This window comes from Prosopis cineraria, unplaced genomic scaffold (assembly GCF_029017545.1).
Source record: "Prosopis cineraria cultivar Desert tree isolate PC_DT_omini unplaced genomic scaffold, ASM2901754v1 PC6, whole genome shotgun sequence".
Lineage (NCBI taxonomy): Eukaryota > Viridiplantae > Streptophyta > Magnoliopsida > Fabales > Fabaceae > Prosopis > Prosopis cineraria.
The window spans coordinates 12746228-12773162 of NW_026555337.1; the positions used below are offsets into that span (position 1 = coordinate 12746228).

Consider the following 26935-nt stretch of genomic DNA (forward strand, 5'->3'; position numbering starts at 1 on the left):
TATCCCAACATGCTAAAGTCCATGATTTTATGTTAGAGGAATAATGAAAATTTAAGAGAGGTGTGATCATATATATAGTGAAAAGGGGCACATGATTATATGTATTGTGTCCCTAATATTGATAAATGCGAGTATAGCTTGGTTCCATGAGAAATTATGTTGATAGATTATGTGATTAATTATTCTCTTGTATGAAATATTTGAACATGAGCATTTATGCTTGAAAATGTGAATTTTATGTTCTAGAGAATGATTTGTGATTTGAAATCTTATTGTAATTAGTCACTTGCATTTAAATTAATTGACATGCATTAGTATGAGTTAGTTGGACCTTAGTTACTGAGTGATTGTACTCACCCAGTTATCTTTAATATTACAGGAAATAACTCAAGAGGACTAGATAAAGGAAAATGACCCAAGGCATAGGACGACGATCCTATTAGGAGGCCTCTTTATTTTGAGTCTTTATGTGTATATGATAATTAAAATTGCCAACTAGAAATAGTCAATTTTTGCTTCTTACTTGCATTATGTATTTTGAGAGTTATAAGTGTATTTTGAACCCTAGGCTATGTGTTTGTGATTCATGTCATTGATAATAGGGCTACAATACTACTGCAAGCGAGAGTTGGGTATAACTCGAGCAGTTCATAGATTATTTGATGAAGTGGGAGATTTTAGCAACCCCCTTGTTTTTGAAATATAGTGGTTGAGTGTCAAAAATATGATTTATACATGTTAGTCTATAGGATGTGGTTGAAATGGTATTTGCAGCTTTTGGCTTATGGAATGAGTTTTCAACACTTTACTTTATGAAAATATATGTAAGTGTAAGTTTTAAAAAGAATGTCTAATTTGTGAATGTGTAATGATTTGGTTATGAAACCCAAGCCATTAGTTAGAGCTTGAGAAGAGCTTCTCCTAGACACCTAGTTCGCATCAATCGAACATTGGATAGAGGTTTGGAGTACGTCAAAAGTTGCCTCGAAAGCTGTCAATTTGATAGTAGATTCTGCTATCATAGAACTTGCAATGTGCTATAGTGCATAGCACAAAAGTGAATGAGTCGCAGTGTACGCCCCAATTTTTGTAGAATCACTTTGTTTTCTAATTTTTTTGTAAATGCACTAATCTTTGAAATGATCTCATACTTCTGCATAATTATAAACTCTGATTTATCTATTTCACAATTCTTTGAAAATTGTTTTAGTTTTGAAAACTTGAGATTCCAACTTTTTCACCTATTTGAAAATTTGGTAAACTTGTTTTTATCTTAATCTGATCTCTTAATTAATTGAGATTTGGAGTTAATAATGAATTAGAGAATGAAGATATTGCATTAATTTTCTTGCAAAGGGCTCTTTTTTTTTGTATTATGAAAAGGAATTCTTATTTGCATCGTTCAAACTACTAACTGATAGTCGAAGCCTAGTGTCCATGCACATTTAATCCTAGGGAAGGACTTGGTGGAAAGATAATGACATTCAAGAATACTTGGTGATATTGGTCCAAAAAATTTTATATCTTTTACTATCTCTAGAAAGTTAGATAAGATAACTAAAAGTGATTTGTATAATTAAAATGACAATCAAAGATACTAGGTGATATTAGTTTGAAATATATAATATCTTTTACTATTTTTAAAAAGTTAAGTAAGATAACTAGAAGTGATTTGTATCATTTAAATGACAACAAGTTATCATAGCTTTTTAAGATTACCATCCAACAAAAATTAACAATCTATTTTAACTTAATTACCTTTAGCTTCCTTTTTATATATTTTCTTCTCACAATAACAATATAATATTTGACAAGTTGGCACTTGGCAAGGAATAAATCGTGTGTTCTCGAAATTTTCAAATTTTTTTTCCAATGAAATAGTAAAAATGATTTTCAATAAAACAAAGTAAATAAAGAGATTTTATTTGACCCTCATTTAACTGTTAATATCATAGTTGAAAATTTTCACTAAACCCACAAACTTAACCAAGTGCAGTTCACGAAACCCATGAGTTTTAACCAAGTGCTTACCACATTAATACAAAATACAAGACTATGCAATTTTGAATTTTTACAAGTCACCTTACAACACAATTTTGTCTTGGTCTACTCTCTCTCACTCTTGGATAATGTATAAGTGCCGGCATGCTCAGTTAAAAGCTGAGTGAAAGAAAAACTCTCGTTTAAAACAAAAGTGACTGTAAAGAGCTTGGGAAAAAAACGGACATATGGACTTGTTTAAAATTATTTTTTTATTATTTTAAGAATTAATATTTTATAAAATATATTTTGAGAACTTAAAAAATGAAAGTAAGGGTCTGTTTGAAAATATTTTTATTTTATTATTCTGAAAATTAATATTTAATAGAACATATTTTGAAAATAAAAAATAATAAAAATACATGTTTTTCTTATTTTTCCTCATTCTCTAGTTCAAAAATTTCAAAATACTGAAAAGATGTTTTCATTTTTTTACATAACAATTTTTTATTTTTCTATTTTTAAAATATTTTTTAAAAACACATTATCAAAATTTTTTTTTGAGAATAAAAAATTATTTCCAAAACAAGTTGCCAAACATGCCTAGATGTTTTTTTTTTATTTTTTCTAGTTCTCTAAAACAATAATCTTAGAATACCTTTTCATTTTTTTATTCTTTAAAATAATTTTTTATTTTTTATTTTTAAAATATTTTTTGAAAAACACATTATCAAACAGATTTTTTTTATTCTGAAAAATAAAAAAACTATTCACAAAACAGGTTGGTAAATGTGCCCATAGATGTGTGTGTGTGTGTTTTTTTTTTTTTTTTGCCAAGAAGCACATAGACTTCTCAAACATGCTAGTAACTACTCTCTCTATTGAAAAATATAGGGCATTTTTTGAAGAATTTGATGTTAAAAAATATAAGACGTTTTTTGTCTTTCGAGGTGTAATTATTGTTTTTTTTAAAAAATGTCCTTATTAATAAATAATTTTATATTTATTATAGGTTGTTTAATAGGCATAAATATGAAAAGATAGGGTTAGTTTGAAAGTAAATAATTATTTTATTTGAGGTGAAATTAAGTTAAAAATATTTTATATTCTTAAATAAATAGAGTAGTAAGTAATGATTAGGTTGTCATTTAATGTTTTTTAATTATAAATTTTCTCTCTTTTCATTCTCTCACTCAATTAGAGTCACTATTTGTTAAATAGTATTATTTCTCTCTCTCTTTTTTTATGATAATCTTTTGTAATCTGCATCTATAATACCTTTAAAAAGATTTGAAGACAAGATGTGAAAAGCCCACCACAAATTTATTACAATCAGCATAACATAATTGTCAGTTAACACTGCTAGAATAATTGGGTAAAAAATTCAATTGAGTTGTATTTTGAAAATTCATATACACTAAGACAGTAAGACTATAGTTAATTATAAATTAATCAAATAAGTATTATGGGGAGCCTAAATTCTTCTTAAAATTATAAATTACAAATCAACAACCCCTGTCATCTGCTAAGAGGTAGGGATATATATGTCTCGTTCGACGAGCAAGCACTCCGCGCTTGGTCGAGCTAGCCGTCGGATGCAGCCCGCTGTTTTCAGGCCTGGGTGGTAGTTCTCGGGCAAGTATTGAAGAAGGTTCGAACCGTAGGGCTCTGTCTGCTTCCAAAATCCGGTGAGATTGGTTTGTTCAATATGGCTTTGAATCCAGATTTGAATTTATTCCCCGCCTCGTCTTTTCTCTGCGTTGCCGTCGACCTTGTCTCGAACGCCGCTCACCGTTTCTTACTTTGTTTAAAATTTTTTGCTTGAATTTTGCTTTGAGTCTGGTCGCGTAAACGTTTGAATATTGACGCTTTTGATTGAAGATTGAGTTCACGTTTTTTTTTTTTAAAAACAACTTCACTACTAGTTTTTGCATCAATGATGTGTTATCGGCTATTGTACTTCTGCACTCTTCGTTTTGATTACTAGCGATTGGTATGTTTTGGATTGTCTTGGTGTGCAATGTTGGATTTGTAGTGTGTTGGTATTCTGTTTTTCAATCTCTTTATATTATGGTCTATTTAGAAAATTCCCGAGGTATTTGTCATGCATGATCTGGTAAATGACTTGGCTCGAATAGTGTCTTACAATTATGAAGATAGAGTTAAATTGTCATTCTTCAGTGGCTTGGAGGAGTTGCCTGAATCAATGGGCTTACTAAGGCATCTTCGTCAAAGAGTCTGGAACAAAAATTAAAAGGATGTTATATCAGCTATTCATATATAAAAGATTTCAGCGGGGGCAGACTGAGTGTAATATAGCTCCGCCTATGGATGAATGTGTATACAAAATCCTGCATTTTTAAGTGCTCCTCTTAGTTCAAAATTCTGCGTTTTAACTGGTGCACAGCTTGGCTTTGTTTGGACTTTTAGCATCTATATTTTAGTGCAACATTTTGTGCTTTGCATGCTTTTTTGCTTAAAGTATGATAGGTGACATTCATTATTGACATGTATTTAAAGTCTTCATTGACATAGAGAGCAAATAACCTCCGTTTTTAGATCTGTCCAGTTTAAATGTTCTCTTTCACTAGCATTATTTATTGTGATGTGAAGTTTAAGGTTTTACCTGTTTCATTTAGGTGTTTTTTCAATTTCAAATAATATGAATCTTTGAGGGAATTTCTATTTAATGTTGTTGTTGCTATGTTGCAAATTGGTAGAAATTGGTCTCCCGCAGAATATGGCTCTCCAACTCTTTGATGGTAGTGACTCAGAAAATGATGGCATATCAGAAGTCCAGATAAATGAGGAGTATGCTCGCAGATTCGAATACAACAAGAAACGGGAGGATCTCCAGCGTCTTGAGGAGTTAAAAAAGAAGGGTCTTATCTCTTCATCTTCATCCTCATCTTCTGGTAGTGATGAAGAATCTGAATCATCTGATGATGAGGAACTAAAAATGTCTAGAAGGAATAATAAGAAGTTTTTTGATTGCTTAATTAAGGTGAAGAAGAAAGACCCCTGTCTCAAGGAAAAAGATGTTAAGCTTTTTGAGTCAGATGATGGCAGTGAAGAAGAAAGCAATGAAAAGGAGAAAAACTATTCTAAAGATAAGAGTGGTAAAAACCCAATGTATTTGAAGGATGTGATGGCAAAGCATTTGATCGAGGAGGGACCAGATTTTGGGGATATAGAAGACAAAAGTGATGGAAAAGAGAAAGGTATATCAGAAAATAAGAAGAGTAAGAAGTCATCACATTTGAAAGATTCAATGGCAAAGCATTTGATTGAGGAGGAATTAGATTTTGTTGATAAAGATGGAAAAAGGACTTATACTGATGAGCAAGAAGAATTGAAAAAGGCTTTTCTTGATGCGTCTGAAAAGGAAGGTTTAAGTGATCATGAAGAGGATTTTTTTGTAGTGAAGGAGAAGGCTGGTGAAAACAAAAGAGAAAGTGATGTTGAGGAATATGGAAAGGAATTGGATGAGTACTTTGGTGAAGATGCAGATGAAAATGAAAACTCCAAGTTTCTGAAAAGCTATTTCATGAACGAGATGTGGATTGACAGAAAGGGGGGGAATTTGGGTGTTGATAAGGAAAACTTGCAATGGGTATCAGACTCAGAGGAGAGTGATCTCGAAAGACAGGAAGAATATGAATACAGATATCAAGAAAATCAGGGAGACAGGGTGTTAGGTCATGCTCGGAGTGTGGAAGGATCAGTGAGGAAGAAGACAAATGCAAGGAAGGAGCAAAGGAAGAGCAAAGAGGAGAGAATGGCAATGGCACAGAAGGAGAGGGAGGAGGAGTTGAAGCGTTTGAAGAATTTGAAGAAGCAAGAGATGCAGGAGAAGGTTAGAAAGATAATGAAGACTGCAGGAATTCATGATGATGATATTATCCCCTTGTCTGCTGCAGAAATAGAGGAGGAGTTTGACCCTGAGGAGTATGATAAGATGATGAAGGCGGCATTTGATGAAAAATATTATAATGCAGAAGATGCTGATGCAGATTTTTGTGGTGATGATAGTGAAATGGAGAAGCCTGATTTTGCAAAGGAAGATGAACTGCTTGGACTTCCGAAAGACTGGGACGTGTGTGGGTCTGATGATGGGTTTCTGGCTGCAAGGGAACGAGCATTGAAACAAAGGATGGAGAATGGCAGTGATCATGACTTCCAAGAGGAGGAAGAAAACAATGAAGAACAAGTTCATGAGGAAGGTAAGCGGAAGAGGAAGCGAAAAACAGCTCTGTTGGAGAAAGCAAGACAGGCAATGATGGATGAGTATTATAAATTAGATTATGAGGATACCATTGGGGACTTGAAGACAAGATTCAAGTATGCCAAAACAAAGGCAAACAGATTTGGCTTGAGCGCCTATGAGTTACTGATGATGGATGAAAAAGAGTTGAATCAATATATTTCCTTGAAAAAACTTGCTACTTATAGGGAGGAGGAGTGGAAGTTAAGCAAACGTAAGAGATACGAGCTGAAGAAGAAGACTCAAGAGCTCATTCGTTCAGGAAGTTTGGACAAGAAGAAGAAAAATAAAAAATCAAGAGATGATGCCAGCAAGTCCACATCATCATATAGATTGGGGGACAACGATAAAGCATCTGCAGAGGAGTCAAATGTTGAGACAAAAAGTTTATCTCGAAAAGCCAGGAGAAAGCAAAATATGGCTCATCTTAAGTTTTCATTGTCTAGGCATAAAGCATATTATGGGCAGCAACACTCTAAATCAAAGGATAAAAGAAAGCAGTAAACAATGGCATTAGTTTTGGCAGGTAATTCTTTTCATGAATATTTTTTATCAAAAATATATAGACATTGTTCAGCGCTAATAGTAACGGTTGGTTGATTATATTATGTTTTCATTTCCTCTTTGTATGGCAGTTTATTTCAATTTTAAGATTTGTTGTAACTTGTGTTCGTAATTTTGTAGAAGGAACCAACCATACAAGAAACCTCAGTTGCTGAATATGAGATTATAGAGCTGGAGATTGACATTGCAGTTTACAAGGCCCATATTTCAGTTGATTTTTGTTTGAATTTTTAATGGGAATTGTTCGTGCTTGTCTTTCTCTTATTTCTTTGTTGGATAGATTAGGGTACAAATGTACAAGCAATTTATTTATCATAACCAAAACTTCTAGCGGGATTCACACTTCTTTTTTGACCGATTTCTCATGTCATAATTTTGTTTAATGTAATGAGTGTTGCAAACCCATGTTCGATGGGGTTTTCCTATTTTGCCAACAAATATATTTAAATTTTGAAATCGATATTAAATATTTTGTATTTGTCTTTTATACTTGCAATTCCAAATAGGAAAGTGATGTCATGGGATGGAATAGTCTATTTACATTTTTTTGGTGTTTAAATTATGCCAGAATATGTTATGTTGTGTTTGAATTAATGAGTACTTGTATTTGATTTGAATCAAATCTCCTTTTTATTTGATCACAAAACCAAAATTAATATCTTATTATCATTTCTTTATAATTTTATTTTTTTCAATTTTTTAGTTATTTAAAATATCAATCTTTTCAATTTTCTCTTTTTCGTTAATCTTTTTATTATTGATGTTTTTATTACTCCCGCATCCTCTTTTATCTTTTGTTCTCATTGTTTGCCAATTAAAAAGTATCATTACACTTGATTTTGTTTTTATTTGAAATTTTAACACGCCTCACTTCTTTTAAAATTTCTACATCCAATAGTTAAAAAAAATTACATTTAAAGAAAATAGACCTGCATCTTTACAACATGATCACAAGAGAGAAGAATGCATAAACATTTTGATTTGTAACCTAGGACCTATCCCTGTTTGCTTCAATTCTAAACTTATTTGGCATGACTTACAATGTAATGAAATGCAATGTTAAATTTCCATGAGATCGTTTAGTACACTTGTAAAAAAAAATGTGAACATAAATGATTTTTTAAATAAAAAAAGTAAGAAGACAAAAAATATCCCAAACAAGTGAAACTCGGAAAAACATATCTAAAATTTAAAAGAAAGAAACATGTCAAGAAGAAGAATGCAATGGAGGACGGGGAGAAAAGAGATCATGTACAATGAAAACTAAACTTGGAATTTTGGAACACCCTGCTAACATCAAAGAAGAGTCTTCAATGTGCCCGATATTCCACTCGTCACCTGTAAACCTGCTAGAGCTTCTACGTCGAAAATATTAGGTGCGTTTAAGAGTCTCCTTCTTTGACGTCAACATGGCTTTCTTAAATTCTAGACCTGATTTTCATTGCACATCTTCTCTTTCCTCCTTATCTTTCATCATGTTCTTCTAGATTTGTTTCTTAAATTTTAGATATGTTTTCCAGATTTCAATTTCATAGCAAGAAAGATGTATTGTGATGGCAGGATTTAATGTATATTTAGTTTTCAATTTACATCTTGTAAAAGTTCATTTAAGAGATCCAATTGTTTGTTATATTTGACAAAAAATGGTATAAATAAGAGGGGATAGTTTTGCAACTGTTTGAAATATTTTTGTCTTTTTACTTTTTCTTTTAAGAATATTTTGTGTTCATATTCTTTTTCAACGTGTACCAAATACACTGATGGTAATTAAAATTTTATTACATTCCATTACATTGTATGTTATGTCAAATAAGTTTGGAATTGAAGCAAATAGACTCTAAGAAATAATGGCAAGGGAGTATGTGATAAAAACTAAAAGATTAGGAGGTTAATTTTTAATTTTTAGAAGTAATGAGAGTGTTATACAACTATCACAAAATTTAGAAAAGTTCTGAATATTTAACTTTTATAAATCAACTTTTATCATTTAAACTTTTGTCTTTTTACATTCATCCTAATTTACATATTAGAATATTAAAATTTTACACAGTTTATTATATTGATCAAACTTAATTAGCAGTACTTTACTGACACAAATTAAAATTAAGCTAAAAATAATTATAAGTATTAAAATAAAAAATTCAAATTCAAATTAGAATTAAATCAAACATATAATGCAAAAAATTATAAAGTTTATATGACACAGTCACACACCCACCCACATATACATTAAAAAAAAAAAAAAACCGACTCTATGGTTAGGTCTGCTTCCCAGTTCCCTATTTCCTCTCTGCTCCGCTGCTGTGTCATACTCAGCGTCGTCATCGTCGTGACCATGTTGGGACTTGGGCCATCTGCTCTGTAGTCTGTACTTCATCGCGTCTCAGCGTCTCCGGTATAAATCCATAAATTTATATATCTCTATCTAATTTTGAAACACAAACAATTCATGGGCCACGAGTAACGGCTCATTTTTCAAACCTGTGTAATGCACGCCACCCACAATTGGAGAAAATTCCCAGTCCTGTTGCAATCTTAAATGATGCTGTTTAGATATTCTGTTCTGAGAATTTCTAGGAAAGAATTCATCATCTGTTATCGGCCTTGAAATTGTAATGGCTGTGCGCAGTTTGTTTTAGTATTTTTTTTTTTGGTGTGGAATGATTTGTGCCTTTTTTCTTACTTGTTCTGTCCACGTAAAATCTGGGTTCACCCTCTCGTCTCGTTATTTTGGTGTATTATTTAAATAAAAAAAAAGTTCTATGCTGATTCGTGCAGAGATTGGGGAGGACTTGGATTCTTATCTAGTTCTATCAGGTTCTGGATTAAGCTGTGTGCTGATCTGTTGAAAATCTCAGTTTGAATAAGATTGAGTTGTTTTGGAGGAGCCACATGCCTCTGTTTCAAACATCAGCAATAGAACTTTATAATTTTCAATGAAAGCCTTATTCTCTGAAAACCATTGTTCTCTGACAGATTCTTTAATGGTGTAATAATATATTTTAAAGTTATCCTCATCATCTCAGTGATAGAAGCAAATGTCAAGCTTGCTAGGATGAGCTTAATTAAATGACCTAGGATTAAAAGTTACAGAAGCACGGTGATCAATTTATTCAATAAAAGAAGATGTAGTAATAATCAATTATGAAAGACTTGGTCCTTGATAAAGAGTCCTTCTTCATATACGTTGAAACTGATGACTCAGAAATTTCCTTGACAATGGTTTATGGATTAACCTTATTCAATTTGTTAGTTGATATTTGAGGCTACCGTCTTGCTTGAGTTAGGTTCTGAAATTGTCAAAATACTTGCTTACCCTGCTTCTGGATATTAGTCTCTAATTCTCTGCTCCAAAACTATAGAGATTGGTGATTACTTTAAGTTCAGTTCATGATTGTGGATGTTGTAATGGATATTGACTTGTTTTGATTTGAATATCAAGTCATGTTTTACCTTGTAAAATTTATCAGTACTTTCCTCTTATTATTTATTATTTGAGATCATAATTTTCATGGATTCAATCATGGTTGGGCTAATGAACCATGGATCTTTTATCTCTACTGATTCAATGATGATCCAAATTTAAAAACATTGGCTTTTTGAGACAGATTAAAGCAGCAACGAAGGAAGGTTGAGTAGATGCTTTACCAAATCTACGAAGATGGGAAGAAGAAATGGAGGAAGGTCACTACATGAAATTCTACGCCGCCGCCTTGAGTCCTGCAAATCGAGGTACTCAACTGTTGATGAAATTGTAAACCATCTTCGCTCAAATTACCCTGATTACCAGCGAACAAAACAGCAAACTTTGACACAATTTGTTCAAGAAGCTTTGGCATCATCTAAGCATGGGAACAAGCAATTCAACAAAAAGCCCAATACTCCAATATTGAAGCCTGACTCCTCAGATGATAATGATGAAGATGAAGAGGGTCAAAGTGCATTTCGAAAGAGGCACAAGAAAGTTGATGAAAGTGAAGAGAGACTGCAAAAAATGGAGAATTTACACCATCAAAGGTTACGAAGGGATCAGGGGTGTGTATCAACCTCTTTTGCCTCAACTTCTAGTCCATCATTGTCACCGGAGTCTGAAGAGAGTGATGGTGAAGATGGGACTGTGTCTATGTCAGAGGATGCAATTTATGGGAAGGAAGTGGAACCAACCTTCGACTTGATGAAAACAATGTTGAGGGCATCGTACTCAGAAACAAAGAATGGGAAATCTACAGCAGAGGAGAAAAATGTTGAACTGGAGGTGTCCAATAATAATAAGGCAACTAAGATTGATGCTATGAATGGGGTTGGAGGTGACATGAAAGAGGATTTGGAACCAAAAAGGCAATTGCCGGGTTCTGTTTTGAATGGCAATGGTGATGTTGAGGTCAAGGGGAAGGGTGGACCCAGATTCAAAGATTTGGGTGGGATGAAGAAGGTGCTGGAGGAATTGAAGATGGAAGTAATCATTCCACTTTATCATCCACAGTTGCCAAGAAAGTTAGGGGTGAGGCCAATGGCAGGGATTTTGTTACATGGACCCCCAGGTTGTGGGAAAACCACTCTTGCTCTTGCTATAGCTAATGAAACTGGTTTTCCGTTCTATCAGATATCAGCTACAGAAGTGGTTTCTGGAGTTTCAGGTATGAATGTTGCTGTTCAATGCATATATTTTTTTACAGCTTGTGTATCTTATATCAATATAGTTACTTGTTAGTGCAAAACTTCAAAGCTTATATTGATTGGCATTATCTAAAGATAGTTGATATTTGAAGTGAAATATGTGAAGAACTGATGACGGTGCTTTATAATTGCTAATAATGAATAATACTGATCGGAATATGTTGAGTCGGTATTACAAAAATTTCTGTTGATTGCAACTTTGTTAATTTAAACCTTCTGCTGCAGTGGGCAAAAAAATAAAAATAAAGATAAAACATTGGTGCAACCTGTGAGATTGATATTAAGTAGCATGATTAGTGATTACAGCTTGTTATTGTTACAGTTATCCTGATGTTGTTATGAATGCTTAGAGTGAGTTGTTATTTATTGGATGGTTGGCCTCAGGAAGTTAAAGTCGTGGATTTTAATGTTCTATTTTACTATTCTTAGTTCTAAAGAACATAACCTTTTATCATAACTTCGTAAGTGATATTTCTAGTTAATCAGTTCAGACTTGAGAGTTGAAAAATGATTGTGAATTTTGGCAAACTAGTTTCATTGCTGCTACCTTTAAGCCTTTTTTTTTTCCCTTTTGAATTCTTAACTTGTCATTTTATAAAATACTTTAGGAGCATCTGAAGAAAATATTAGAGAGCTTTTTTCTAAAGCATATAGGACTGCCCCATCAATTGTCTTTCTTGACGAGATTGATGCAATTGCTTCAAAAAGAGAGAATTTACAACGTGAGATGGAGAAACGAATTGTGACACAATTAGTGACTTCAATGGATCAATCGAGCAGGCTCTTGCAACCAGCTGATAGTTCAGAAAGTTCTGATGTCCATCCTTGCTATATTCTTGTTATTGGGGCTACGAATAGGCCTGATGCTGTTGACCCTGCCCTTAGAAGGCCCGGGCGATTTGATCGTGAAATTTTCCTTGGTGTTCCTGATGAATTTGCTAGGGAGGAGATCTTGTCTGTGCTTACTTGAAATCTAAATCTGGAGGGCTCATTTGATCTTAGAAAAATAGCCAGGTCCACACCAGGTTTTGTTGGAGCAGATTTGGCAGCTCTAGCTGACAAGGCAGGTAACCTAGCAATGAAAAGAATTATTCGTGAAAGGAAACGTGAATTATCCCAAGATCTTTTAGATGAGCATGATGAAGATTGGTGGAGGGAACCTTGGTTACCAGAAGAGATGGATAAGCTTGTCATCAAAATGTCAGATTTTGAGGTGCTTTAGATTGATTTATGTTCTAATATTCTTCTCATTTGTTCCTTCCTTTTTTAAATGCTGCCAAGTTTGTTTTCCTCTCTAAAATTATAACACATGTTATCATGTCTATTCATTAAGCCAAGTGTTATTCTTAGATTTCTCATACTGAAGTGTGCATGCCTTTGTATGTTTCCATTTATTCATAGTTCCAAACATCTCAGTTGTTTAATTAGAATAAGTTTTACATAAAGATTTTTCATGTCAATGATTTTTTCTTTATCATCCTATATTTTTAAATACCGTGGAAAATCATTATATTCATTTGGATACTTTTGCAGGAGGCAGTCAAATTGGTGCAGCCTTCATCAAGAAGAGAAGGGTTTTCTTCCATTCCTAACGTAAAATGGGAAGATATTGGCGGGCTTGATCTTTTGAGACAAGAGTTTGAGCGTTATATTGTTAGGCGCATAAAATATCCAGACGATTATAAGGTAGTTTTTACTGATATATATATTTTTTAACTGAATTGTGGCATTAGTTAAGGTGTATGTATGAAGTTGGCAGCTTTTAATTTGAAAGTCATTAAATTGGCTGAACTTTATGCACAGTTTTCATCTTTAGATTGTATCTTTCTATTCTACTAAGATTCTGGGTTTATTGGTTGCTTGTTTTCATATTATAATAAAGGGATCACTGATGCATTTTTTAGAACTATTATTAAGGACTAATGTGTGGTGCAGTTGATTACAAGAGGAAAGTGTTTGTGTCAGTAGAATGCATGATTATTAAATGAGTTGAAGATGAATATTAGTCTATGTTGGATGAAATATATTTGGCCTCCCAATTTTGTTAATGATGGTATGTTAGCTGTCTTTTCCTTGATTTTTTCTTCCTTCGTCTTGAAACATAATGTAAGATCTATCCATTTATGAAATCAAAATTTTGGGGTGTTTGATGGGCTGGTGACTGTACTAGATTCATGGCGTTCAGAGCTTTCTGTGCAGTTGTAACCTAGGTTGCACAGATATGGATACAAGTATCGGATACAACGATATGATAAATTTTAAAAATTTTAGGATATAGTATGGGGATATATAAAATTTTTTATATAAATGTAAATAACAATTCAATTAATAAAAGTGCATAGTAATTCAACCAAATACAAAATGACCAAAGTGACATTCTTTTTGTAGCTCATTCATAGAAGAATAATGACGTTGAATTAATACTTCCTCCAGAATTATTAGTTGCAGCCATATCTAATTAAAAAAAAAACAAATTGAAATAAACTAAAATAAGACAGGACCAGAACCATTGAGAATCATAGTCAAACTAAGTCTAAAATAAACAAAGTGAGCAACAGGTTCTGTGCATATGGAGAGCAAGATATTAAATTAATAATATAAATAATAGTCAAACTTTTAAAAAAGTAGCAACATAATAAAATAATAATATGCTTCAGTTTTAGGCTATCACAGTCCGCAGAGAAGACGAGTAAGATATTTTAACAAGAACTCAAGAAGGCGGAGAAGAGAGTAGACGAGACGAGTGAAGGACAAGAAGTTGAGAACCTCGATTGGACTGACGAGCTGAGCAGCCACAAAAGACAGAATGAGACGCGACTTGTGAGTTGAGAATGGATGGGTTCACGATGGTGCAAACAAGAAAGCACGAACAGGGATGAGAGTGATGAACGAGATTGGGGAGAGATTGCAGGATCCGAAAACATTCGAACTGCTGAATGGTTTGCGAATTAGGAATTTAGTCAAATTTTTTATGCAAAATGCAGTGTCCCGCGTAGAAGCCGTGTCTGCTGCGTCAAAGCTGTATCGCCTGAAAAAAAAAAAAAAGGTGTCGGACGCAGACGTACGTGCACGAAGCAAGTGTCCATGTCCGATACGTATCAGGCACAGATATGCCACCAAAATTGACGTATCTGTGCTTCCTAGGTTGTAACCTCTGCTGATCATTCCTTAGTTCAACGTTCTGAGTTCATGGTCAATCTCTTTTAAAGACTTTGCAATGAAATGTAGAGAAGAGAGTAATTTACACAGTGGTGGGTATTTGGATTAAATAGAAAAATGTAACTCTGCACCATCTAGTGCAACTCTTAAATGGGTAGGCTATAGCTGATATGTGTGAAATAATTTAGAAGTTGAGAATTGGCTGCTCAGTTGCTTAAAATGCTGGCAAGGCTTTGTCCATTGTTTTGCCAGGAAATCCATCTAGCAGGCAAGTGTACGGTGTTAAAATCATAACCATGGTTATTATAACCGAGCTAGACCGTTTGGTTCGACCGGTTTAACTAGAAACTAGCCAGGTATCTGGTTTGGAGATGATCCAAAACTAGGGGGAGAAAGAACTGGCCATGAACCGCTCGAACCGGACTGAACTGGGAGAACTGGCGGTTCAAGCAGTCCTTTTTTTTTTTTTTAATTCTTCCCATTTTGGCAAAATGACATTGTTTTCTGCCTCGTTTTTTTCCCCCATTTTTTGGCAGAAACAATACAAACGAAAATAACCTAATCTTAATTCCTAAACCTCAGCCTCTCACAGAAACAGTCCAGACCAGAGTCTACTTTCCTTTGCTCTGTCTTGAAGCCTTGAACACAAGCTGCCGCCGCCGCCGCCGCAGAACCCTATCAGGCGAGCTGTTGCAGAATCAGTCCAGCGACCTGCTGTAGAACTAGTCCAGCAAGCTTCTGCAGAACCAGATCTGGTGAATCTCCTGTGAGACGCCTTGGGCTGCATGAAGAGCTTGAAAAAACCCTTCTCTTTTAAATATAAATATATATATATGTATATATATAAGACCTTCCCTCTGATCTTTGAAAAGGTTGATAATATTTTTGAGCTCCGTGAGACGTCTTCTCATGTTTTTGCAGGTGTCTTTTATGTGATTGACCTCTTTTCTTTTCCTCCTATTTATTTTGTTTTTATCCATTCTTCTAAGAAGCCTTGCCTCTCTCCCCTCAAAAATGAGATTTGTTTCCTGCCGGCATTGTGCCCTCTGCAATTGAGATCACCACTTTATTATTAATAAATTTTCTTTAGTTTATCATTTTTCCTATTACTTTTAATACATAATATTTATAATATATTAAGTTAATTACAAATGGTTTGACCTCAGTCCGACCTTTGAACCGAGAAGCAGTGCCTTAACCAGTTCAATATTAGTCCGGTTTTAATAACATTGATCATAATGTTGCAATGAATGGTTAGGTAGGTAGTTATGTAATGATTGTTGTGTTAGGTAAGTGTAGGGTCCATAAACAGATATTGAGATGTTGTAACAAGCGCAAATGAGTTTTAGTGAATTACCAGATTCTGAGTTTGCTGTTCTCTCCCTCTCTCCCTCTCATCTCTTCTCTTCTTCTCTTCTCTGTTTCCTTCCCTCTTCCATTTACAATACAACAACAACAACAAGCCTTATCTTACTAAGTGAGGCTGACTATATGAATTGTATGACGTCATTCTGCTCTATCATTAATTAAGTTTTTAGGAATATTGTTGATGAATAGGTCTAGTTCAATAAATTTCATGAGGTTTTTTTTTTTGGTCTTCCTCTTCCCACTTTACAGGGCTCTAGGCTATCCTTTCGACTCTCCCTCTTCCATTTACAATAGCAAAACACAATGTTTGAGTATAAAGTATATATTAACTAGGCATGTTTTCTCGTGCATTGCATACAGGATTGTTTATGGCTTGTGAATATCGTGGCTTAGTGGCTTACTGTAGATTTTAGTATGTATATTGATATTGATTAAAGCAATCCATTTCATTCAATGGGATTTAATGTCGGAGATCTGAATTGGAGAGCATACTTTACAAAAGGATTTGCTTTTTGGATTATTTTGGGGCTTGGTATATTTTTGTTAACTAACAATATTGTAAATCTGGATTGTCAATTTGATATTGTTGTAGGCTCTTTTAATGTTTTAGCCATTTTTTCAGCTGTACTGTGACCCTCTGTAATTCTGTTTACATTATGTTTGTAGTAGTCACTTTCTAATGCTCTTTCTAAAAGTCGTTTTACTAATCTATAATGGATCAATTGACTTTTGTACACGCTATGTCATGAAAATTCACTGTACCTTGTTTCACATTATGGTTAATTTCTTGTAATTTTTTTCAGGAATTTGGGGTGAATCTTGAGACAGGATTTTTGCTTTATGGACCACCAGGGTGTGGTAAAACACTGATAGCCAAAGCTGTTGCCAATGAGGCAGGAGCTAATTTTATTCATATCAAGGTCTGTCTAACAGCTACAGCAACATTGTCTCTTAAGTTCTGGTTTAGTTACAGGGTTCTCCTTTGTGTGAGATGAAGTTTCTTAATGAACTGTCTTATTTACTTTCACGTTGTAGGGCCCTGAACTTCTAAATAAATATGTTGGAGAAAGTGAGCTGGCAGTGCGAACATTGTTTAGTCGTGCAAGAACATGTTCACCTTGTATTATTTTCTTTGATGAGGTTTGTGGCTTTCTGACCTTTGAATAATGTTTATTATGAACTCAATTTTGCCCTTCTGCAAGAAGCAGCAGATAAATGTCTAAAATCTGGATGTTCCAAATTTCATTTTTTTTATTTAAACTATTGTATTTTAAGTTGGCAGTTGGAAATCTTTTTCTTTTTTGGTATTGAATCTTTCGAAATGAAAAAAAAAAGTATTGAAATTAAAAATATGGAAGGTCTGCGTTTGACCTTTGTTAATCTCTTGGCCTACGAACAGAATATTGAATATATTTGCTACGTGATTTGTTTCGGAGAGCGATCCTTGTAACTTATCTACAATTTGTAAGATTTATCTGTAATATTTGAATCATCTTTAGGTGGATGCATTGACAACCAAACGTGGTAAAGAAGGTGGATGGGTTGTTGAGCGACTATTGAACCAGGTCAAATGGTTTCTTGAATCTTTGGAAGGAATTACTTAATGCTGACATACTATAAAGACAACTCTTATTTTTAGCTTGGACAGAAAATTGACAATTATTTGCAATTGCAGTTACTTATTGAATTAGACGGTGCAGAGCAAAGGCAAGGTGTTTTTGTTATTGGTGCCACAAACAGGTGACTTGTTTGCCATCTCTTATCACATTTCATTTAAACCTATATGTTTCCGGGAAGGAATTGGAAAATGAAAGCATAAAGAATTATTTTTTAATGTAATATTATGCTTTTTTCATCATGATTTAATAGTGTCTCTTTTAGTTTTAGTAAGAATCTGAGAATCATTTACTTTTACACAGTCATTTCTTTTTTACCTGTGCACTATAAAATTCTGTATACCAAACAAGTGTTTGTTTCTCTTATGCAGACCTGAGGTGATGGACCGTGCGGTCCTTCGGCCTGGGAGGTTAGGTAAACTTCTGTATGTTCCTCTGCCAAACCCTGATGAACGAAGTTTGATCTTAAAAGCTCTTGCAAGGAAGAAGCCAATTGATGACAGCGTGGACTTGTGTGCCATAGGAAGAATGGAAGCTTGTGAAAATCTCAGCGGTGCTGATCTTGCTGCATTGGTATGTATTAGCTTTTTGATGTCCATGCTTATCCCATGTCAGAGCTGATATGAAATGACTTTTCAAAAAGCCTTCATGCCCAGTCTCTGTAGCATCACCGCATCGCATGATTGTATTATGTGGATATTATATATATATATATATATGCATATATTCACTGTTGTTTGGTCTGACTGTTTCAGAATTGGTGATAATTATATAGGCACAATTTTTATATATAAAAAATCATATAGTATTAAGCTTATATTAATTAAAGCCAAAAAAAAAAAAGATTAGTCACTTAAAAAAATTGAGTGGTTACAAAGATATGACCTCTTAAAATTTTAAACCAAAAAGTTAAAAAATAGTTTTGATTGATTTTTGATCAGTTTGATTTGTTCTTTGGACTGACTGATTTTATGAGCTAATAAAATAAGACCATAGACTAGCTAACAAGTTTTCATGGTAATGATTCTGGGGGGTTTGCTGACTTTGATTAACATATAGATGAACGAGGCAGCGTTGGCTGCTGCTGAAGAGAAGTCGGCATCAACCGGGAGAACTTCAGATGCATTGACCATCAAGATGAGCCATTTTGAGAGTGCTCTCACTAAAATCTCTCCCTCAGTGTCAGACACGGTATGACTGATTACCATCAATTCAATTTTTATTTTTTTCTTTTATACCAAAATGTTTAGGTGAGTTGATTTTTAGGGACTCATTATTCTCAAAGAGCATGAATTCTTTTATTTTTGGCCGGAATTAATTGTATTATGATGCCTTATGATATGGGGATTATATATATATATATATATATATATAGCTTTATATACTTAAAAGTGTTTTCTTGTTTTTTGGAGCAGCAAAAACAATACTATCAACGATTGGCAGAGACTTTTAAGGCAGCCTGAGGAAAAAAAAAAAAAATTTGTTGGGAAACTTCTCCCCAATTGTGGAGTGAGTTGGTGGCATTATTTTCAGGAAAGGTGCAAAGAAAAGAAAAAAAAAATGAAGGGAGCTAAGGCTGGTACGAGGAGTTGCAGCGAAAATAAGATATGTAATTTTTGTTTTGTATTTGTTATTATTATTCTATATTTATTTATTTTATTATTATTATTTTTTAAAACTTGAATGAGTGTCGATTCTTATATTTAAATTTATTTATTTATTTATTTTAATCAAACGACCTGTTAAGTGCGATTATATGGACTATTAGGATGGAGATGGCTGGATTTTTTGCGAGTTTTTGAGAGAGCCTTTCATATTGCTTGAATTTTTCTCCTAGAAAGAAAAGGAATAAATAAAAACAAAACCACTTCATGAACACTATTTTTTGGAAGCTGTACATTTCTCCTAGACTGTGCTCTTTGCTTTGAATGTCGCCATCTGTGCACATTCGTTATCTGTGCTTTTCTACTAAAAAGATTTAAGAGCAAAATTTGAACCCACCTCAATGTGAAACTGCGGCTAACTCTTCTAATTTTATTTATTAATTATTTTTAGAATATTTAATTGGAATTAAAGAAAATTTAAATTTTATTAACTCTTTTAAAATTTAATAAGTTTTAATCTCTGCTCTCTAATAAAGATAAAAAAGAATTATTTTTAATAATTTTTTTAATATCTAACAAGGACAAAAAAAAAAGATGTACATAGAAAATAGTAAACTGTCTTATAAATGAAATTAAAATTAATTATATCTCTCTGCTCTATAAGTAGGAATAAGAGGATTACATCTTTATCAACTAAACAAATTGATAATAGCAATCAACATGGGATTTTAAGAAAGAAGTTGTATGCTTGAAATGGAAGGACGCAGCCCACATGGGCCAACTGAGCATTAATTATTCTTGTTCTTACAGTTTACATTTACTAGAAGGGCCAACCGGTGGTTCTCAGTAATTTTCAATTTTCAAGCGGAAGTAGAGAAGAATTAAGGCTTCTTTTCTTGAACTCGGGTAATAGGATCCTTATCAAAGAATTGTCAATGTTATCAAAACAGAAAGGAAGATGCTAAAAAAAAAATATCAAAGAAAGCAGCATTATCAAACTAGTTGTCATTAGCAAATAAATAAATACACAAGTAAATAAAAACTTTAATGCATAAGGATTGAGTTTAGTAAAAAAAAAAAAATCAAAAAAATGTGGCAAATCAATGTTCAAATTCCCACTAAAAAACAATGCCTAAATTTAATGCTTGACCATGTTTCAAATAGGATATATAAGTATATCTAAGAGCAATAAAAAAAACTTTTATTATACTCTAACAAAATAATATAAGACATGATAATTTTACTTGTTGCTTAAAGAGAAGAATTAATTCTGATAGATCAAGTCTCAAAATTTCATTGTTGAATGAAACGTTCTAATTGTTGTTGATGGAATACAGTAGTATCGTAAAATTCATATAGTTTACCTCATTTAATGAAATAAAACTTGTAAGTGTCAAAGTCTCACTAAAGTATCAAATTCTAGTAGTCATAGAACTAACCAATTGAACAAAATTAACTGAACCAAAACAACCAATCTTGCTTAAAATCCCATCCGTTCAGATGAAAACAATATACAAAATTCCCAAGTCAATTTGATAAGGGCGAAAAAGTGTGTGTAAGACTGCAAGATTCTATCTCTTCAACTCCTGACCATTATCGTACTTGAAGTTGCTGTATACTAATTCAAGAGAGAGAGAGAGAAAAAAAAAAAAAAGCTAGACTACAAGCTTTTATAGGCAACAAGAAACTTCTAGATCCACAAGGAAGAAAGACATCGCATGTTGACAAGTCCTAAACCATGCCGATCAAAAGTATGATGTAAGGCTAGTTCCTGCAAAATATAGCCAAAAAATTGTTATAGGGTTTGATTTTGGTGTATATTAACCAACCTCTAGCACTAAGCAGAAGAGCCAGGCTTTGCAGCTGACTGGTTGGTAGGTTGTTCATGTTGTTGCCCTGGCTTTTGAGCAGGAGGATTTGATGGCCTATTAGGACAAGCTTTTTCAACTTCTTCCTCTTTAATGTTAAACTGTAAAATGCAAAGATATCATTACAAGTAAAATCAAAATGTCGAAGACATGCAGATTCTTTACAGTGAAAAGGAAAGAAGTGCATTTGCAATTAATTTAACAGATTAACTATGTTAGAAAAATGAAAGTTATATGTGACACAAGTATGATAAGATATAGTGCCCAGGAGCATTGTCCTCTCTGGTGCTTGTTGGCAAAATTCTCAAGCCTAAGAGTAAGGCTTGGTTTGGATGGAGGAAAAAGTTGGAAAAAAATATGGACAAGAAAGATCTAGGAGAAGGAATTTCCAAAAGTAGTTTTTTTTTTAAACTGTTTTTAGGAGATTTCCCTCCTAGTTTTCCTTTCTCTCTATTTCTCTCTCCATCCAAATGAAGGGTAAGAGTCCATCTTACCATATAAGCCACGGACTTTTATTTTTACCTTGGGATTAAAAGGAAACTGTTATGCATCTCAGCAAAGAGGACTTAACTAACGGAAGGTCATTAAGATCAAACTAACCTTGAAACCACAGCCAGATGCACAGGCATGGAAGCATTCCTGCACATGAAGGGAATGGATAAACCATTGTTTTGAGCAGAGCACCGCGCAATACATTAACATCCTGCTTAAAACATGCTAAACGAGTGTGTTTTCTTCTCATAAAATCTTAGCATAACAATGTGAAATACATAAAAATGGAAGAAGTCGTGCTTAGCTTAAGCGAGCAAAAGGTAACAAAGAAATCATGGCCCTCCAAATGAATAATCAGTCTCGAATGAATCCATGACTCAATTTTCCAGTTCACTTCAGAAAGTTGACGTGCTTTCACCTTTAAAGTAAAACTGCTCATGTGGTAATTATGTCAAAATCTTTTTCCACATTTAATCTCAAATCAGATTGACCTTCCCTTAATTAAGACAAGGAATGGTGAAAAAAAGCTATGACCAAGAGCTAGCTACTAATCTAATCTTAGTTAATTGCTCCTACACCAAAACAGGACCTAAACCCTGGCCTGATAGTGCACATATAACCTCCTAGACGGACTAAATAATGTCATTATAAGATACTTTAGAACACAGTTATTCCATTGCCACTTTGTGCTATATAAAATAGTTCACAACCAGCTTCTCTAACTAACCCAAAAACATGTTGGCCAAAAAGAGCAAAAAATCCACTAAGGCCTATTTGCAGCTACTTTAAATATAAAAGGTTCCAACTTCAATTAAGATGTAATCTAAAGTGGTACTATTACGTCAATGACCAGCCAGTAGGAAACCATTAATAGGTCTATGGGCACCATGAAAAATATTTAACTGAAGTCTGATAAAATGGTAATTAGAACATGATTACGGTATGCAGTATCCTCAGCAATGGTTTATATGAAATCCATGAAATTGCCAAAACATGTAAAAGCTAAAACAACAAAAGCCAAATATTTTATTTTATTTATTTTTACATAATAACAAACTAACATATAGACAACCTTCCCTTCAAGGTAGAAGAATCAAACATTTAAAAATGAGCAAAAGTGAAAGAGAAACCGTTTTAGAAAAATGCTCTGCTAGAGCAAAACTAAAACATCATTAATTTATGCCGCAATAATTTACCCGGAAGTACAGCAAGTAATAGTTAACTGGATGAGAACATAAAATACCTCTGAACAAGAGGCTGATCCAGGAGAACGGTCAATATATGCACTCCACTGCTGGTCTTTTATTACGGGGTCCTTGTAGCAAATGTGATTGCAGTCCTCCAAACCTGTTTCACCAATACTCGATTTGTACATCACATTTGCAATTCCTATCGTCATGAACTTTATTTATTTGAGTTAAGAAACGCGGAGTCAGTATTTTAGGGCATGGTTAGACAAAATACAAAATGTGCTAACGATGGCCTTATGCACTGTAGTCCTTATACCAGTACAAAAGCAGAGATACAAGAAACTGAAAACTAAATAGGGTATGTTTGGATTAAGAAAATGGAAAAGAGGGGCACAGAGATTTAATTAGGAAATTTTCATTGATTTGTATTTAAATATGTAGTTCTTTTCTTCCCTTCCCTTTCATGAACCTAAATCTAAACATATTCTAAGGAAAAGAATGCCAGATTTGGATCTAATTCAAAGAAAATGCCTAAATTAAAACTTTTCTTCTCTTCTCCATTCTCCTCAATTTCAATACACCTTAAAGCCTATATAGTTTGATTAAATAAAATATAAAAGAATTCATCTGCATATCATTGAAGACAAGAAGTGATGAAGCAGGAAAGTAGCCTTACATTCTTCCCATGTCTCTTCATCCGAGTTGCATCCCTTCTTGCAGAATACTCTCCCTAAAATATTATCACAAGGCAACGTCATTTGGGTTCTTCAACAAACTAAATTCCCATTCTTTCCTATTTTCTGGAGTTAAAACCAACTATCTAACAAGATTCCACACAAGGTCGGACAAACAAGAATATCCCCTTATTCACCAAGAAGAATAAGAATATACTGAAAGCAGACACTGGTTTCATAACAGCCTCTCTCAATTAACCACACAAAAAATTCGCATGGTAGACTGAATCCATTGCACATACCCAGAATATTTATAAACAAAGAAAGAAATTCTAGCCCATGTCACGTGCTCAAATCATGAAACCAGCAACCAAGCATATTACGAGTCAATGAAATGTGCTAACACAGTTCCACAAATCGAGAAAATGATGCTTATAAGCATACATTATCAAGATTAAACATCTTGAGAACAAGAAAACACAGAAAGGTGTAAAAAAAATTATAGAGACCCAGTAGAACATACGAGATATAGATAGAATGGGAAGAGGATGATGATTACATGGAAGTTTGGTGAGGGCTGCATATTTGTGGGTACATCGGTTTCCGCACGGAGGCACCCACTGCTCCGGTAGCATCTTATGGTGGTTTGTTCAGAACTTGCAAAAGAAAGAAGAATGAAGGAAGAACCGAAGAAGGAGAGTCAAAGAGAAGGAGATGAGGCCGTAATTGAATGAGCAGAGACGGTACATTACTCATTTTATAGCAAAATTGCACTGCATTGAATTGAGACTTTGACAGTGGTCCGAGCTTTGCGTTCTAATCTTCTTCAAATTTTTTCCCCAATTTTGTTTCGTTTAATTTAATTTTTTTATTTATTTTATTTTTTTTAATTTTCAAGGGAGAATGACAGTTCAGGCCTTAGAAAAAGAATTGATGGCAATTAAAGTTTAATGAAATTTTCTGAGAAATAAATTATAAAAATTAATTTAAATAATTATAAATTTAGGAATTTTAGTTACAAATAAAATATTCAAATTCTAAACATAATTCTCAATTGTAACTCAACTTGATTCTTAATTACAATTCTCTGACTCAATATTTACGACTCATTTTTTAAAAAAAATTGTTGAAAATTTAACTATCTTTAATTTCTGTTTTAGGATTTTATTGTTATTATCCCTAATTTAAAAAATGATTCAAAACAAATAGTTATTAAAACTTTGAAACTTCATTTAAAATTATGAAGTGTACAAATTAAGAAGGTTGAAGTGGATGATAATTTCATTTTATTAATAAAAAAAATTCAAAAATTCAGATTAAGCACGTCTTATTTTAAATTTGGCCAAATTTTTTAAAATTTATTCAAGCAACTTGAATAAGTTAAAAATAAAAAAAAATTTAAACTCATAAACTTGATTCTAAGCTTCTTCTTCTTTTTTTTTTCAAACTTATTCATACAATCATACTAGCTCATTAAACTTGGTCTGTATTACCGGTTTTATTACTTGCAAAATTCATGAAGTTTTACTCAAAGTATCAATATTTTGTGAAAATGATCCAGATTTTACTACCCATTACAATATCGACACATGGTCATGAAATTCAACTCAAAGTAGAAGTACTCTATGTGAAAAAAAAAAAATCATATTCTTGAAAGTTAACCGACGTAAACATTATTACAAATTTTTGAAGTGTGATATCATTTATATTTTTTCATTGAAACATTTTAAATGAAATAAATTAGTGGAAAAAGGGGGAAAGATGAAAAGAAAAAAGGTGTATTGAAAGGAGAAAATAAAATTGAAGAACAAGTTAATAATGAACTCACATTAAAAGGCACGTGAAACATGTTACGATTAATGATTTGTAAATCATGAATGGGATAACTTATTTTTTGAACTATACCATACCAGAGGCAGAGGGTGGGCTCAATTAAATTTATACTCTATATATAATTCATATTTCAGAAAAAATTTGTGATTCTTTTTATAATTTATTCATGTTCTAAAAGAAATTTATAATTCTTTTTATAATTTATTTTACATAAAAAATAGATCATTAATTAATTTCTTTCAATTTTACTTTTTAACTATTTTCCATAAATAAATAAAAAAATAATTACACAAGAGAGAGTACTTTTAAAGATTATGTACTAGAAAAATTAATTTTTTGATTCTTTTAGTTTTAACGTAGTTATAACTTAGTGTCTGAACTTTAATTCATTATAATTTAATCCTTCAAATTTTGACTTAGTTATAAATCAATCTTAAACTTTACCTCTTACAATTTAATCCTTAAAGTTTTAATCTTTTAAATATTAATCCCTATATTTTAAAAAATAAAATTATAAAGATTAAATTTTTTTAAAATTTATTATTAATATTTTAAATTATTAAACCCTTTTAATCTTTATAAATATTATTTATATTAAAAATTTAAAATACTTTTAATCATTATAATTTTATTTTTTAAAAAATATCATATTTAAAAAGTTAAAATTTCAAGAATTAAATTATAAAAGGTAAATTTTAAAAACTAATTTATAACCAAGTCAAAACTTTAAGAATTGAGTTATAATGAATTAAAATTCAAGTACTAAATTACACCTAAATCAAAACTACAAGGATTAAATAATTAATTTTTCCTTATGTATTTAATAAAAGTAAATTAAGAAACTTTCTTTTTTAAATAATTAATCACTTCTTTTTGGTTATGGTAAAATAATTAGAATTGAATTGCAAATAGATCCCAGGGAAGTATTCATTTAACACAAGGGGCGTTTTAGGGAACTATTAGATCAATTTTACAAAATCTTAAATTATTTAGTAATTTCTTTGGCCTATGTGAAAAATGTTTGTGACATTTTTTATGGAATGAAAGTAAAAGACGGGTATGAACACAATTTCAAAAGATAAAAGGTACTTCCCTGGTGCGTAAAAAATTTCGCACTTAGTTTATTAAAAAAAAATTTCAATTTCTTTGTAATTAATAACTAATAAATTATTATTTAGAAATTTAAATAACAACACATATACAAGGAATAAAAATAGATAACAAGCCTTAATTATTTCAACTTTGTCTTATATTTAGGGCAAAAAAAAAAATCAAACAACATTTTATATTAATGGCCGGAGCAATATTTATTGCCTTTTTTTTTTTTTGGCTCCTTGTTAATGGAACCCCACTGTTCCAGAGCCGGGTTGCTTCTTGGCTTCCATTTTATCTTCCCCGGATTTTCTTTTGGCCACCGACTTGTGTTCAAGCAAGGAGGGAAGCCAAAAAAAAAAAAAAAAACAAGAAGAAGAAAAGAAAAAGAAAGAAAGAAAGAAAACAAAGACGCCCACAGAGAGAGACGCCCACACACATACTGTACTTGATTGTCTGAAAAGGCTAACAACAAAAATTTTATGCTAAAGAAGCAAATCTTAATATCTTAAATTGATCATCAAATTGACATATGAACTTCACAAATTGAACTA

At 32.5% G+C, this 26935-nt stretch overlaps 2 protein-coding genes and 1 pseudogene across 7 annotated transcripts; 2 read left to right on the top strand and 1 right to left on the bottom strand.

Annotated features, from left to right (window-relative positions):
• Positions 1-3503: 3503 nt before the first annotated feature.
• Positions 3504-7233, top strand: LOC129314533 (uncharacterized). 2 transcript variants are annotated; one of them, XM_054957995.1, is made up of 3 exons: positions 3504-3668; positions 4701-6770; positions 6929-7233. In XM_054957995.1, exon 2 carries the CDS (start codon positions 4721-4723, stop codon positions 6746-6748), a length of 2028 nt encoding a protein of 675 aa, XP_054813970.1. In that variant the 5' UTR covers positions 3504-3668; positions 4701-4720; the 3' UTR covers positions 6749-6770; positions 6929-7233. The 2 variants fall into 2 exon arrangements, with proteins under 2 accessions (XP_054813970.1, XP_054813971.1); XM_054957996.1 differs by having other exon boundaries at positions 6932-7233.
• A 1820-nt stretch (positions 7234-9053) lies between these two features.
• On the top strand, positions 9054-19423 carry LOC129313513 (cell division control protein 48 homolog C-like; annotated as a pseudogene).
• A 1266-nt stretch (positions 19424-20689) lies between these two features.
• LOC129313662 (uncharacterized) lies at positions 20690-24246 on the bottom strand. Of its 5 annotated transcripts, XM_054956952.1 has the most exons (6): positions 23980-24230; positions 23459-23512; positions 22836-22939; positions 21701-21739; positions 21062-21201; positions 20690-20963 (listed from the first exon to the last, which is right to left on the bottom strand). In XM_054956952.1, exons 1-5 carry the CDS (start codon positions 24089-24091, stop codon positions 21070-21072), a joined length of 441 nt encoding a protein of 146 aa, XP_054812927.1. In that variant the 5' UTR covers positions 24092-24230; the 3' UTR covers positions 20690-20963; positions 21062-21069. The 5 variants fall into 5 exon arrangements, with proteins under 5 accessions (XP_054812927.1, XP_054812926.1, XP_054812928.1 ...); XM_054956951.1 differs by having other exon boundaries at positions 20690-21201; positions 23980-24222; XM_054956953.1 differs by having other exon boundaries at positions 20690-21201; positions 24016-24203.
• Between the last annotated feature and the right edge of the window lie 2689 nt (positions 24247-26935).

Coding starts and splice junctions, on each gene's coding strand:
- LOC129314533 (XM_054957995.1), top strand. CDS start 4,721: ATGGCTCTCCAACTCTTTGATGGTAGTGACTCAGAAAATGATGGCATA.
- LOC129313662 (XM_054956952.1), bottom strand. CDS start 24,091: ATGCTACCGGAGCAGTGGGTGCCTCCGTGCGGAAACCGATGTACCCAC. Junction 22,940..23,458: donor TGAAGAGACATGGGAAGAAT/GTAAGGCTACTT, acceptor TTGGTGAAACAG/GTTTGGAGGACTGCAATCAC. Junction 21,740..22,835: donor GATCAGCCTCTTGTTCAGAG/GTATTTTATGTT, acceptor CTTCATGTGCAG/GAATGCTTCCATGCCTGTGC.